The sequence below is a fragment of the Sipha flava genome, unplaced genomic scaffold, assembly GCF_003268045.1.
Source record: "Sipha flava isolate LNK unplaced genomic scaffold, YSA_version1 2_pilon_pilon, whole genome shotgun sequence".
Taxonomy (NCBI): Eukaryota; Metazoa; Arthropoda; class Insecta; order Hemiptera; family Aphididae; genus Sipha; species Sipha flava.
The window spans coordinates 3,142,639-3,158,113 of NW_020272972.1; the positions used below are offsets into that span (position 1 = coordinate 3,142,639).

At 27.9% G+C, this 15,475-nt stretch overlaps 1 protein-coding gene across 2 annotated transcripts in view; it reads right to left on the bottom strand.

Moving 5' to 3' along the window:
• Window positions 1–8,093: 8,093 nt before the first annotated feature.
• The window catches only part of LOC112686154, a 9,764-nt gene continuing 2,382 nt past the window's right edge, over window positions 8,094–15,475 (bottom strand). Inside the window, exons 2-3 of one of the 2 annotated variants that reach the window (XM_025558336.1) lie at window positions 13,534–13,700; window positions 8,094–8,519 (exon numbers count right to left, since the gene is read on the bottom strand). In XM_025558336.1, coding sequence (XP_025414121.1) covers window positions 8,175–8,519; window positions 13,534–13,665 — 477 coding nt within the window. In that variant the 5' untranslated portion in view covers window positions 13,666–13,700 and the 3' untranslated portion in view covers window positions 8,094–8,174. The remainder of the gene's footprint in view (window positions 8,520–13,533; window positions 13,701–15,475) is intronic. The other variant, XM_025558337.1, reaches the window with a different exon arrangement.

Genomic DNA, 15,475 nt, shown 5'->3' on the forward strand with positions numbered 1-15,475 from the left:
TTACCATATAATTATTTAAACAATAAATTATTGAATGTATAAAAAGTGACATAAAGTGTTTTAAATACAAATTGAAAATAACTCTGAAGTTTTCTATAACAAACGGTATAATGTCACTCGAAAACTTCTATAATATTAAACTGCGGATTGACTTCCTAGACCGCGTCACACGAAAAGAAATATTTTTATATGTTTTACAATAAATCCATTATATTGTTATGTTAACAAAAAAAAAAAAAAAACGCATAGCCATCAATTATAAAATTGAACAATAATATTATGACGATGAGATTATTATTCGCCGTAAACATTTAAACGGTAAAAACGTCGTCATTTCGCGATACATTGTCTTTGATAATGCGCCTATTGTTTTTACAGTAATTTGTTGCTCTGATTGCGATCAAAACAATATATTATACTATACAGTATTGTGTCCATTATTATTCGCGTCCGAAAAATACTTTGAAAAACAATTTATGTCTAAATTGGCTTTTTATACGTATACATGTGTATACTATGTATGCATATACTGTATAAAATATCGTAGAGGCGATATTCAATTTTCTCGGAGGTACACAATATGTGATGCGGTACAGTGATCTCGGATGAGATATGCTTAAATCCCAGTTGACTACTGCCTTAATCACGGCAGTATTACATTTATAATACCGATACGTATGCAGCAGCAGGGTAATATCCGTACAGAATTATAACAATAATTATATGTAAAAATGCGTGTCCATATGTATTAGTATAACATGGCCACGGACGATGGTGGAATACATACGATCGTATATCATGTAAAAGTGTTCACGTTATATAACGGGTACAACAATGATTATAATTTATGTACGGATTCTTGACAATGTTATTCGTTAAACTGTATTACACAGCTGAGAAATTTTTATGTTCAAAAGTATATTAATTTACGGGCTTGGTAAAGATTAGATTTGAAGAAATGTGTTGTACTTCCGATATTGTGAAAAACTACGAGTCCGAATTCAAAGATTTGTGTGTGTACAATTCAAAAACGCTGTTTCGATTAAAGTGTACACGGGCAAATTAATATTCTTGTGATTCCGATTGACAACTATAAACAACTTATTGTCAGCGTAACATATTGCAAACATACGTTACGTTACGTCGCGTGTTGCACAGTATGTACGTAATGCAACTTAAACATAAAATAATAATAATAATAAATTACATCACTAATTTTTTATGACATACAAAACCGCATTGACTATATATTTTAATCTTCGAGATGGGACTCGAATTTTATTATAAATAACGAATCGTAAGTGGGCGTCAACCGACTTATGACATACTATGAACGTAAATGTAAAGCACATTATTCCATTTGAATTATGTAGAGCACTCTGTAGTCCGAAGGAGGATAAATTGAAAACTTAGTCACCGCCTCGTTTCGTGGGTTCAGAGATGACCAAGGATTTCGCAAAGCTTCGGTTGGCGTATTGGCTTATTTCTAAATTCGTTTGTTCGGCAGCTGGCAACAGTCTCTGGCGGGTCACTGTGCGTCAATTCGCAATGCTGCAAGGAAAAACTCCAAAAGTGCTTAGTGTGTTTAAAGATACATTTACCTCTAGAAACGCATACGTATACAAAAACTACGCACAGGGAATAAGCTTTTTTCGGATGTGTATTTGCGAATAGATATTCCATCATTAAAAACAACCAAATATTGATAGTACGTTATGTATAATGAAGGAAGAGCTACCAAACACGTTTTTATATACGCGTTTAGTTTTGAAATAAGGTAATAAACCTATTGTATCGACTTTACTTAGTATATACCCTATGTATGGGTGTGTGTATAAAGTTTAATAGCAGTGTGGCGTTGTCTTATAAATATACAATATTTAAGAATATAGTAAATTTTCGTTCAACAGTAGAACCGATTTTTTTTGTCGTTATAGCTTTAGTATTAGAGTAAAAGGTCCTGCTTTTAAATTTAAATGGAAGAAAATTTTCTGCAAGTGTTTGTGCGTCAGGTTTTTACAATATTCTAATTTTTCAGCGAGATATAAGTTTTTTATATTATAATATCCTATGCAATCATTTCTCACTACAAAATTTAATCCCGGTATAAATACAGATCATTTTCTACCCTTCGTGTTTAATAATAGGTCATTTTACTTAAATTAGAAAGTTAATATCTCAAAACTAGTTTTGCTGATCGAAGGTTTTCTATGTTTTACCATACGTTAGTAAAACTGAAACAAATATATTTCGTCCACTTAAATCAGAATGTGATATAAAGGAATGTATATATTTTTTACAGTCACACGGTTTTATATGCGCATTGTTTTAAACATTTTATGATATGCTCTACGTAAGCATTTTGAATCGCAACAAATCTCTGATCAGCAAATACTGGATAGATTTACGTAAAATTATAATTTTATACTTAGCGCCTAGTTCTTTTATAAATGCTCTCACGATGACAATTACAATAATGAATATAACCAGTTTAGGATTTTTTATAAATACTAGGCTATACTTACTATCAAACGATTTAGAGATAACATTAAATGTACATATTCATGTAATTTTATATATAGGTAAAAAAAGTACTATATTATCCTTAGAAGAAGTAAAAACAATGATAACTAAAATTCACTGCAGATTATTCATGATGAAATTACTTTGAATTCCTTCCTTTTAATTTTTTTTTTTTTTTTAATACATTTTAAAACTAGTGAAGTTCAATAAAAATTCTTTTAAAAATTACCGCTCGTTGGATGGCAATAATACTTAAGACGCTATCTACTAATCAAATATAACTTCGACGTTGTAATATTCCAACAATAAATCGTTCATTTCCTGGAACGCATTTACATATTTTCCGTTAGGGAGCAACACATTTCTATCACTCCTACTGAGTAATTGAAGTCCGGAAATTGAGTAGTTAAAAAATTTAAATTTAATTTGAAGTTAAAAAATGTATACTAACATTTAATATGGGCTAAGAAAAATTTATTTTGTAAACAGCTTTATTATTAATAAATGATTGCCCCTGTTAACAACCGTAAGATTAAAATAAAATAATTATAATTTGTTACCCTCTCACACTGAATTCACTAAAATTAATTAACTGCTCAACAGTTATATTATTAATTATACTAAGTACAAGTATTATATGTAAACCCTTTTGTCATTAAAATGTTTTTTCCTAAAATTAAAACAATAGTTGTCATATCAGAAAAAAATGCACAATTTATAATATTATTATTTAAATAAATTTAACGTGACTCAAATATATATTTTTTTAATTATAATTTGTATATATATTACAATTATTTCAACATTTATTTATTAAGTAAACATTCATGTTAGTATACCATTTTTGATGAAGTCGACCATTATTCATCAGTAGTAATCATAAAGTAGTTTATTTTATTGTTTAATGTTTACTTTAATAATAATTAAAGCTATTAGATTGATGTTCAACTATGTCTACAATACAAAACTGTAGAATTATAATAGTAGTCATTCAATATTTATGTAGAAAATATTCAATAACGTCATGATATATGAGTGGTAACCAAATCCGATTTAAGAATATGTGACACTTACTATGATACAATTATTATAAATTATCATTGTATGGTCGATATCAGTCAATATTAGACTATAAAGATATTCTAAATTAGCATATTATTATTTAAACAAGTATGTTAACTCGAGCTGCAAAATATTATTTATGAGAAAGAGAAAATAACAATACAAAAATATAACATCTCAACTTTGAAAAGGAAATTATTTGATTGATAATTAAACGCTATGTTACGTCATTCAAAAACTAAACCTTCGTAATTAATATTACAACCGTTATATATACACATTTAAATTTATCGAAAGTACCGGAAAATTTAAAAATTATTTTCTGAATATTTATAATAAGGCCTTGTTTGCTTAGAAATTTTACGTAAATCAAATTATATGATATAATATATATATATATATAGCACTCATTTTCTAATTCGAATTATTATATAAATTGCACAAAACTAATTTTTCCGTTACGTCCAACGCACTTGTGTGGGAACAGTGAAAACGAAATGCACATATGTTTAAATGTTTATGCGTCGTGCAAGGAGGTTGTGGAATGGGTATAAGATTTAACCGAAAGCTTATGTTTTGTACGGACCATGGAATACATTTCTGATTCTGGTTATGCTGGACCAGCGCTCTTGGAAATTTCCACATTACTACACGGTGTTATAGGGATTTCCACTTTTCCTCCTCCCACGCACTTTTTGGGATTTCTATTTTACCGGCCGCCACTATGGGATTCCCATTTTATCGTCCGCTGGACGGATAAATGTGACATTCCAACGCTTCGACCGTGGACGAAAACTAAACTTTCGGTATAGGTGTGACAAAAATGTTATACCTAAAGAGTTATGTTTTAATTTCGATTACCGTTTACCTTTGTGCTTATCATTTTGATTTCTACGTTTGTATAGCACTTACATGTATAACGAGAACTTTGAATGGTTGATGAAATTATCTTTTGTGATGAAAGTAATTCAACAGCAGACGATCCGATAAGTAAGGGAGCAGGTTTTGGAATTTTTCAAGAATTTCGTGGAAGATTGAATGCTCTGCAAACGTTATCAACGTCTTAAAAATAAGGGTTGATAAATAATTAATATAAATAATAGGTACTTATTATATAATCCTACAATAGGTAGTAGGTACCTACTCTATTTTTCCATTAATAATTATTACATTAAATATCTGAATATCTCGTCACCATACATGACCATGATTACTATGTGTAAAGTGACGTTAAAAAGGTTTTAAATTCACGAATAAATGATAATTTTGTACTTACCTATATTTTACTACCTAGTAGGTAATTAAAAAACTACAACTAGCAATGAGAAAATGAGTATCCATGGTTTTAAAACTGTTTTTAAATTACCTTGTGATAAAATCATAAATTTAAACTAAAATTTATACCACATTCTAGTATCAGTTGAATGACTTTCATCAGATTTAACCTGGCTATTATTATAGAAAGATATACATGAGACTCATTTCTATTGATACTTATATTAAGTGAGCTCTAATTATATCCAGTTTTACTGTAGGGAAAATGGACTCAGTACGCGCCTGAGCTCATAATCTATAAAAAACCTTTAAAATTGTTCCTATTCACCCCAAATTACGGTACATTATATTTGAGATACAATTTTATGTTTTTATAAATAATTTCTGTAAAATATCAAATGTACAAATAATAAAATTATAAGTATTTATTTAATTAGATTTATATTATTATTCCATTAAACCTATTGATAGGTAACTTATAGCCTAAATGATAAGTAAATAAATAAATTACCATCTTTAATGTTATTATTTAATTGAGTAAATTGAAACTTTCATGTTCTTTGTTTATCATCATGATATCATTATTTATTACTAATCCTATAGGTAGCTCCACACTATGCATGTTTTGCGTTTTGTGTTTTCACGTTTTCGTTTAATTTCGTGAATAGTGTGTATTGCTTTTTCACGAAAAAGTTTTTCGTGAAAACTGTTTCGTAATGTTTCATGAACGAGGCGGTAAATTGACGAAATCAAAGGACTTGAAACAATAATTTCTTATTGTTTCGTATCATTTTGTTAGGTTTTGTTTCGCGTTACATATGTTTTCTTAAACAAGAAGTTTATATAATTAATATAAACTAAATTAGATATAAAATATAGGTAAACTAATGTGATCAATTATCATCGTGTGGAATCACGTCATTTTGTTAAATTCCAATTACCAATTTCCAAAACCGTTCTCTATTTTTAAATAAAGTTGTATTCCACCAATTTCGTGTTTTTAGTTTTTTTTTTTTTTTTTTTTTTTTTTTTTTTAGTTTTGAAGCCAATACAATATAAACTGCATTGGCAATTGATAATTTATTTCCTCTATCACTATTCATTTTTCTTTAAATAAAAGGGAATGAACAATCTGTATGTTGACACGAACTAAACGTACTAAACAACAATAAACTGAAAACCGAACGAAACACTACGAAACGGAAATCACTAAGCGCGAAACTTAAAACATGCATAGGTTAGATGCATAGGTGGAGCTACTTTTACATGTTTTGTTCCGAAAAAATATTTTACTGATAGTCTATCGTCCATAAATATTAAATGTTTAAATATTTAGGCAACCATAATTTTTTAAATATCATGAAGTCCGCAAATTTAATTAGTTGTCCTACCCTTTTAAAAGTTGAAATGATGCTCCTGTCCTATATGTTATTCTGTTGTGATTATTATTAAATTCTTTACATTTTCTGAATGATTTTAATCGAATGAAATATATTTCTTTACATTATATGTCTATGAATGAGAATTTTATTACATAGTGCATTTATACGTTTAAATAATGATTCATATTTGAAATTTTGAAAAAATCTGGTAACTAACAAAAATTATTATAATACAAACATAATTTATCATTTATTATTTATATTCGATGAGATATATTTTAAATTGATTATTAATTTTATAATCTCTTAATACTTTATTATAGTCGAAAAAATATTTGTGTACTCATTGATGATTCACATATTAATTACTTAAGTAGAGTAAATATTTATAATATAATTTTTGTGTTATCATGATGCATCGTAATCCCATTAACTCCACAACTGGTCTGTATTATAAACAATAATGATCAAAATGACAATAATAATATTAATTATTTTATATTAAATTAATTTTTATTCATATTAATCATATTAATCTGTTAATTAGTCTAATATTAGTAATACTCTATTAATTATGTTTTACTTTTACAAAATTACGATTGTCAAATATATGAATGAAAAGCAATTTTACTATTTGGAAATTCTAACTAAAAAGTGTAGAAGCATACGAAAACGTGTATAACGCCTAGTATTACGTTTATTCATAATACCATAATTAATCACATTGTCAATAACATGCATTTGTATGTAATAAATTATAAATCCAACAAAACCAAAATGGATATTACCTGTGAATTAGACAGTAATAAATTACTAATCGTGGGTTGAAACTTATCACATTGAAACCATTAAAATATAGAATATAACCGAACTTGCCATATTGAATTAATTTATGCAACTATGAAACTGTTTGTAAATATATTTTTAACAATATGAACTATTTTTAATTAATAATTAAAATATTAAAATAAGAAAAAATAATTTATAAATATTATCAAATAAGTATGGTTAGAACAAAAATTAAAAAAAAGTTTTGTTTGGTTCAATGTCAATTTTCAATTAATTTTATACTAAACAAAACATATTTGCTCATTTGCTTTTAAGAAATAAACAACGATATTGAAATTCTCTATTTATATTATTTACTACCGTCGATTCAGTTAATAATTTCGTTGAATAGTGAAATTTAAAATTCCCAGTATGAAATATTTCCGATAACATTAAATGTACAAACTATTTTGTTTTAAAATGTTTTATTTTTAATAACAGTTTAAAAGAATCGTCAAAGTTTCAATAATTCAGAGGGGCGGCACCCGTTTCGTCCAGATGCACATTTCGACTAAAGCCATTTTAGTCGTTTTCAAATTAAGTTGGCAATGGTTTTTAAATAATATAATACATATACAATTATTAATTTTTATTATTATTATGATGCCCAAACAGAAACTTATATCAAAATTAATAGTGTTGAAATTTCTAAAAAAACTAAAGATAAAAAAACGAAGGAAAGACAGGAATATAATGAAAAACGTATACTTTTATATAGATCTGATGAAATTACGAGATATGAGTTAATAAAAAGCATGTGTAGAAAATTTAAAAAAATGATAATTTTTGTAAATTTATTTTTTTTATGACTTTTAGTGAATTTTAGTAAAAAATAATATAGTGTAAATTGTAAATTGTTTAATGCTTTTTTTGTACTATAACTGTAATAATGCATAGTTAAATTTAAATATGTATTTTATAAAAACTTATTTTTAAAAATAGTTAAAATAATAATTAATAAAAATAATAATATAATAACTATAATAAAAGTATATGTATTATATTATTTAAAAACCACTGCCAACTTAATTTGTAAACGACTAAAATGGCTTTGGTCGAATCGGGCATCTGGGCGAAACGGGCTGTGCTCGGAGACGTATATACTCACTTTGCTTCAATTACCAAGCTAATCCATTTATCCATTTGACAAACGTTTCGAATGAATAATTTTTTTAAATGTTCTAATAACAGTGTTTTGTGCTGCTGCGTGCAGTCCATCGAATTAATAAGTGATAATTGACAGTGAAATTTTTTTGTGACTTTTTCCAAGTATGCTTGAGTACGATTGGCAACGTCAAGATCCCCTTCGCAACTTAGAAATATGTTTACGCTCTCCTTTCTTAACATATTAAATTCTTTGTTCAAAATTCTATGATCATCATCTAAAAGTTGTTCACAGTCTCTTGATATTTTCTGATGCCTTGAATCTTGTGACTTGATTTGCATGACCTTCACAAAAAAATAAATAAAAAATAATATATTTAGTTAAGTCTAAAGTACAAATGTTTCGTAAATACATAATGCGCATTATTAACTAAACGTATATAAATATATAAGCACCAAGAGACAATAGGTCAAATTATAATCTTATATTAAAATAACAACTAATAAGAAAAAAAAATACATATAATACTGATTAATAATTATAAAGATATAACTATTTGATATTTTTTATCATTATCTGAATATAATATAAAAAAAAAAAATGCTAGGATTGATAATACTTAAATTATCATTTGCACGAAGAAGTATCGTGTTGATATTAATTATTTTATTAATCGAAATCTTAATTTTGGTTAAATTTTTTATTATGAAAAATGGTTATACGTGTATGATTTTAAATTATTTTTTTTCGCCAAAAAATTAATTTATAATAAAACACTGCTACAATTTGTTTGGTCACAAAAGATTTTAATACAACTAAATTATCTAAAACAAAGCAAAAGTACTATTTATAATAATTGTAATGTAAGATGGAAACGGTCGTAATATTATATTATTTTGAAAGATTTTTATATTGCGTTTAAGGGGTTTTAGTCTGGCAATTTACATACATAAATGTGTTTATACTTTTCCAAGGCTTTTAAAAAAAATACGGCTAAAACATTTATTCTGAAAACTTCATAAATTTACCAGCAATGAGGTATTATTTTTAGAGGAGAACTTAGAGAGTGATCATTCACAAAGAATGATATAAAAATAAATTATGATATGTATTCCGTTAAGGTAATTTTAAATAAATGACCAGTTCGTAGTATGATTTTTATATCTTGTGCGTATGATTAAACTTTGCCTAATAGTTATTTGATATTGTTAAAATATTAATTTGATACATAATTCTTAAGGTTTTTGAGATTTTCCAATTTCAAGAGTTTACCACGTGCTCAATCTAAATATAATTTAACTTAAAATCATATATCATGCAATTTAAATTGAATAATTTCTGAGAAACAAAATTCATAAGATATGAATTAACTTCTTAATTATCAGATTTTATTTTAATTGTTATAATCCTAACACAAATATTTCGTTAGTCCTGTATAAACACACTTCAAAAAAGCAAGACAAATTAGTTTTTCTAGTAGTCTTTTTCAGATATAATGTAATTAGGTGGAAATAAATATCAGTGTAATATATATATATATATATTAGATTAAAATCGAGTAGTTTCATAAACAAGTCAATGAATTGTTTTAACTTTTTCAAATGTGTAAACAATTAATGTTTCTATAGAGAATTGTTTTTGTGGGTAATGAGTTAATTTTTATGTGATTCACATTATTTTATTAAAAATAATATTTTCGTTGGTTTTATATTTCTAGCTTTTAGTCGGCGTTAACGAACGTGAAACAAATCATCCAATGACTTAGTTCTTGGGATAACATTTTTTTTCATGATTTATTTTGTAATAAATATAACAGTTTTTAATCAACTATAGTTGTGAACTAACCTTATATTCAAAAAAACTTCCTGCCAAAGGACTCGTCCTTAAGACTTTTTTATTTAATTTTTTGTTACGCGTTCAACACTTTTCACTGAAATGGAAGTTAGCAACAGTTATACTAATAAAAAAACCTGGTAAGGATAAATCAAAACTTGATAGCTACAGACCGATAGTCTACTTACCTCTCTATCAAATATTTTTGAAAAATGTATACATATGAGATTACAAAATTAATTGAATAGTGCAGATGTTATCCAAAAATTCTAATTTGGATTAAGATCAAACCACTCGAACGTACATAGCTTTTTCGTATAACGGAACATATTAGTATTTCCTTTGAAAAACATTGCCATACTGGTGCTGTATTTATAGACGTCTCAAAAGCGTTTGACAAAGTATGACACGAAAGTCTTTTATACAAACTAAAATCTTTCAATATACCGAAGTGCTTATTTAATATTATTAAGTCGTTTCTAACAAATAGATAATCCTCAGTTAAAATAAACAAACATTTTTTTGACCTCTGTTCTATTTCTGCTGGTGTACCTCAAGGTTCCAAACTGGGACCTATCTTGTTCAATATATTCCGATCCAGAATAAATGGACGTAGCCGTTTGGACGTGAGGACAAATGGACGTCAAAAAAAGAAAAATAAATAAGTTATTTATGTATTTTTTATTTAGTTTTTTTGTAAATTTTGATGTCAAAAATATTCATTCAAAAGAACTTCATTGCGATTTGAATTAATTAATGAAATCTTACATGTACACTTGAATGCAATTTCTACACGACTAACACGGTTAGTTATTAGATGTGTACTGTCGTGTCTCGTGTATCACCGTGTTTCGATAAAGTGTGATAATTATTACAAGTTTTAAAAACCAATAAGTTATATATATTGATATAAAAAGTACCTATTACCAAAACGATAAAATTCGATAAAGTTTGATATTGTGATACGATAGTTATATTATGAACATAAAATATCAATGGTTTTATAACTTATAAATATATAATTTTTTTTTTGACGTTCATTTATCCCCACGTCCAAAAGGCCACGTTCAAAAGGCCACGTTCAAACGGCCACGTCCAAACGGCTACGTCCATTTGTCCCTATTCGAATATATTCATGTCTGATATACTGCAGTCAACACGTACGAACATTGTTCTATTCGCAGATGAAGCAACTATGTACAGTGAATTCTGTAACGTTGAAGCGATAACAAACAATCTACAAGATCACTTAAACATACTTGCAAAATGATGCAAAAGCTAGAAAATACACATTAAATGCTCCAAAAAGCACAGCGGTCATATTTAGCTTACGTTGCTGTTCCTCTACCTTTCTACCTCTAAGATTTTATAACGATTCCATGCCTTGGCAACTTTCTGTCAAGTACCTTGGTGTCACACTAGACTAGTAGCTAACCTGGGTGCTTCATATAGCTACTAAATTACAACAAGTATACCAGCGCTTCTTAATATTATTTTCTATTCTAAACAAAAAAATTAGTTGAACATAAAAAATGTTCAGTATTAATTTACAAGCAACTATTATGCTCACTAATTACCTACACTTGCCCTGTCTGGGATAACTGTTCAGCGACACATTTAAAAAAAATTCAAATTTTCCAAAACAAAATATTAATGATAATAACAAATGCACCATGGTTCATACGCAACGAAAATCTACATAAAGACTTTCGAATTAGTAAAATTCAAGATCATATAAGTGCCCTAGCCACAAATTTTCATAGTTATTCCACAAATCAACACGCTCACTACATTTCGATTTACACATACGTCCACCACCTTAAAAACGTTTAAAACGTGGTCATCCGCATGATCTTATGCGTTAATTACTATTAAGTAAATTATTATAACCTAATGTAATTATATTATTCATCTACACTATTATTATTGTCTATGTCTAACCAACCTAACTTATTACTATCGCTTATCTTACTATTGTTATTATTATTATTATTATTACTACTACTTATAATTATTATCATGTTAAAACAGTCAAAAATTAACGTTACTAATTATCCATAGATTTAAATAGCCTTATGACTAAGAATTTCTTATTATAAATTAATTTAAAAAAATAAATTAAAAAAAAAAAAATAAAGAAAAATTATAAAATACCTATGATTTTGTCAAATATTAAAATGAAATAAAACAAATGGTTTATAATCATTTTGCAAAGATATTTTTGATCAGATCACATCAAAATTCGTCGTCATCACTCTGTAATTTTATGCTAAAATAATTTCAAAAGGTTTTTTTTAATTATTAAAATATAATTTTTCATAGAAAAATGTTTTTAAATTATATGATTATAATGAATCGTTCATAATTTGTAAAATATATACTTATATAACTTTACCGAAGGGTTAACATTAAACGTCAACATAAAAATATAAATATAAATTTAAATGATTTTTATGAATTTTGAAAATGATGAACTTTACCGAAGGGTTAACATAAAACGTCATCATAGAAATGTAAATATAAATTTAAATGATTATTCTTATTGTAATAACCCGAAAATACAAAAGTAAAAAAATAAAGGAAAATAATTATAAAAGTGAGGAGATATAGTGTATAGTACCTATGTATTTATGTATAATGTGTTATGACTTGATTAAATTCCTCCTTGTTTAAGAGAGGGCTCTCGGGGTTAAAAAGGTTCGAGAGCCGATCAGCGCAACTAGACGGTCATCATTACATTATGCAGAAGTCGTTCAATAAAAAAATTACTTCATGCCAGTCCAGGGTATAATTAATTATTCAAAATACGTAGTTAACTAATTTTTAGATGTATACGTATAATTTAATCTAGAAATTGGTAAATAAAAAACAAGTAAAGTTAATTAAAAGTGTAAAGTAGTAGTAAAAGCGTGCGGACGAATGTAACACGACATTTACTTGTAATGTTTTATATAAAAACTCTATTCAAATTATTCGTACGTTTTATAATGACATAGAATTTGTTTTTGCTGAGAGTACTTTATCAAAAATAAAAAATTCACAACTGAACTCTAAACCGTAAACAGGCGACGGACGAATAACGGCGATTCGTATATAATATAATATTCAAATATAGTGCTAACGGTGTTATACGGGCCGTGATAACCAAGTTATTTGTACCGTTACATCAATGCACAAGATAATGCACAAGATTTAGACGCATTGGGCAAATAAATAAATAATAGTAACACTACTAATGGTTTACAGCGGTACACAACAAATCCAAATATTTTCCGTAAAACGCGTGCGTCAAAGATTTTATTATCCTCCAGATTTTACTATTTGTTCATAATCTGTGTTGGAAATATTCACGTCCGAAAGTAAACAAAATCGAGTTGCCGTTCCTAACATTTACGCATCATATATCGCAAGATCAAAGCATACGATTACCTGTAAAACAAAACTATATGCGTCGCAGTGAACTTCTGACGTGTGCTTTAAAAAATAATTTTTGGATTAGTGCGGTATAGGATAGGAAAAACTCACCTGTATCTCGTGTTTCAGACGTTCGTTTTCGGCTCGCAACGCGTTTGCTCGTTTCCTCAGGGTCGACATGGCCGACGTCGTCCCTCGTCGGTATGGCTGCGGCCCCTCCGGTTCGGTGTGAACGTTTATCATTTGCGAAGACGAACCATCGTCACTCGAGGAAGGTGCTGAAAACATTTTGGAAAACTATAGCCCAAAACAGCCGTCGATCGAATGAACCAACAACGGTACTACGAAATTGACATGATTGATATTATAACAATTCGACCGGATTTTGTAACCATGGACCGCAATACATAGTTACCGCGACTCAACTTGAACAGATAGAATTGTATAGAGCGGCGTTCTTTCACGGTTTCGACTCGTGAACCATTCTTGTAGGTAAAAAAAAATAAAATTCCTCACACACGTCGACTACGAAATGTAAAAAAACAAAGCTCAATATATATCACAAACAAAATATATCACAAAGAATGTAATAAGAAAACCGCGAACTCATTCTAAAACTCACGCGACTCACTTCAGATGAAATCGGATTTTAGATGCACTTTTCATCAAAATCACTTGTACATAAACGGCCGACACTTGATTGTTTCGTCAAATCAGATTAGCATCCAAACCAAAAATAACCATTAATCTAAAAGTATTAGAACATGACGTGCAATTTTAAATTAAAAACCAAACGATTTTTTCAAAAACTACGAGATATATATATAAATATTTATTTTTAAATATAAAAGTCTTATTTTTATATCGCATTACTATACATTTATTTAGCTATTCCAGCTGTTCGAAAACTGTTTTAATTTACCCATCTACAATCACCAACATGTTGCAGTCCCTTGACAACCAATAATTATGTAAATAAGGCGAAAAGTATTAATTTTAAGTTAATAAGTGGTTTTATTTATTTCTTTTATTAACAAAATATATCAAATATACATAAGTCATGAGTTCATAACTCACGAGACTACAAAATTAACCATTGGCGATTAGGTATACGTGATGTTCAAGGGGGGGGGTGGAAATAAAGCCCCCGCTCTATAAATATATACGGATTATAGGTATAAATGTATAATGTATATATTTTAATAATATTAATACACTTCAACATTAATGGATTATAAAAAGGATATAAACGCATTGATTTATAACATTTATCTTTAATAATTATATAAAATTTGCAGATAGGTGTTGTTGGGCCAAACTTGTATTAAATTTAAAAAAACTAAATCTCAAGGGGAGTGGGCGATGCACTTATCGTCCCCATCCTTATAATCGACATACAAATTAACCATTATGAATGATAATAAAACGTAGGATAAACATTTTTTGTTTACATGAATTATAACGATTTCAAAAGTTTATCTTGTAATTTGGATCTATACTTTATATAAATTATTTTTTCCGTTCAAACTGTAAAGTCTACTTTATAAATCTATTCGATTATGTGCAATTTTATTACTTGGTGCATCTTTTTGCACTTATGCAATTTTCAGCTTTTAAACCTTTTAAAGTTGAATTACTGAAAATGTTCATGGATTTCAAGTCTAAACGAGGAAAATAAGGAATTCACAATTAAATAACCGGATTTAAAAGTCTGAAATAAAAACTTGAGCTTATAGATTAAAAAAAAAAAAAAATCAATATTATAAGTTGAACAAATTGACCTAAATAAATGTCGTAGGTGCAATAAACTGCGACGCGTGATATTCGCTATAATATGTGTGCGTGCCTCGGGCACACACGAAACGGAAAATTCTTCTAAAACAATTCCTCCGATCAATCCCCTGACCGCATCCATCGAAAGCCATCATTGATTCTGGTTCATTTCATGAAAAACAGAATCGCGCGGATTCGTATGATTTAATGTTTTCCAACCTGGAGATGTTCACACGTTTTTCAAAAGGTGCAGGTAGTAATCGCGAAGCAAATTTTATTC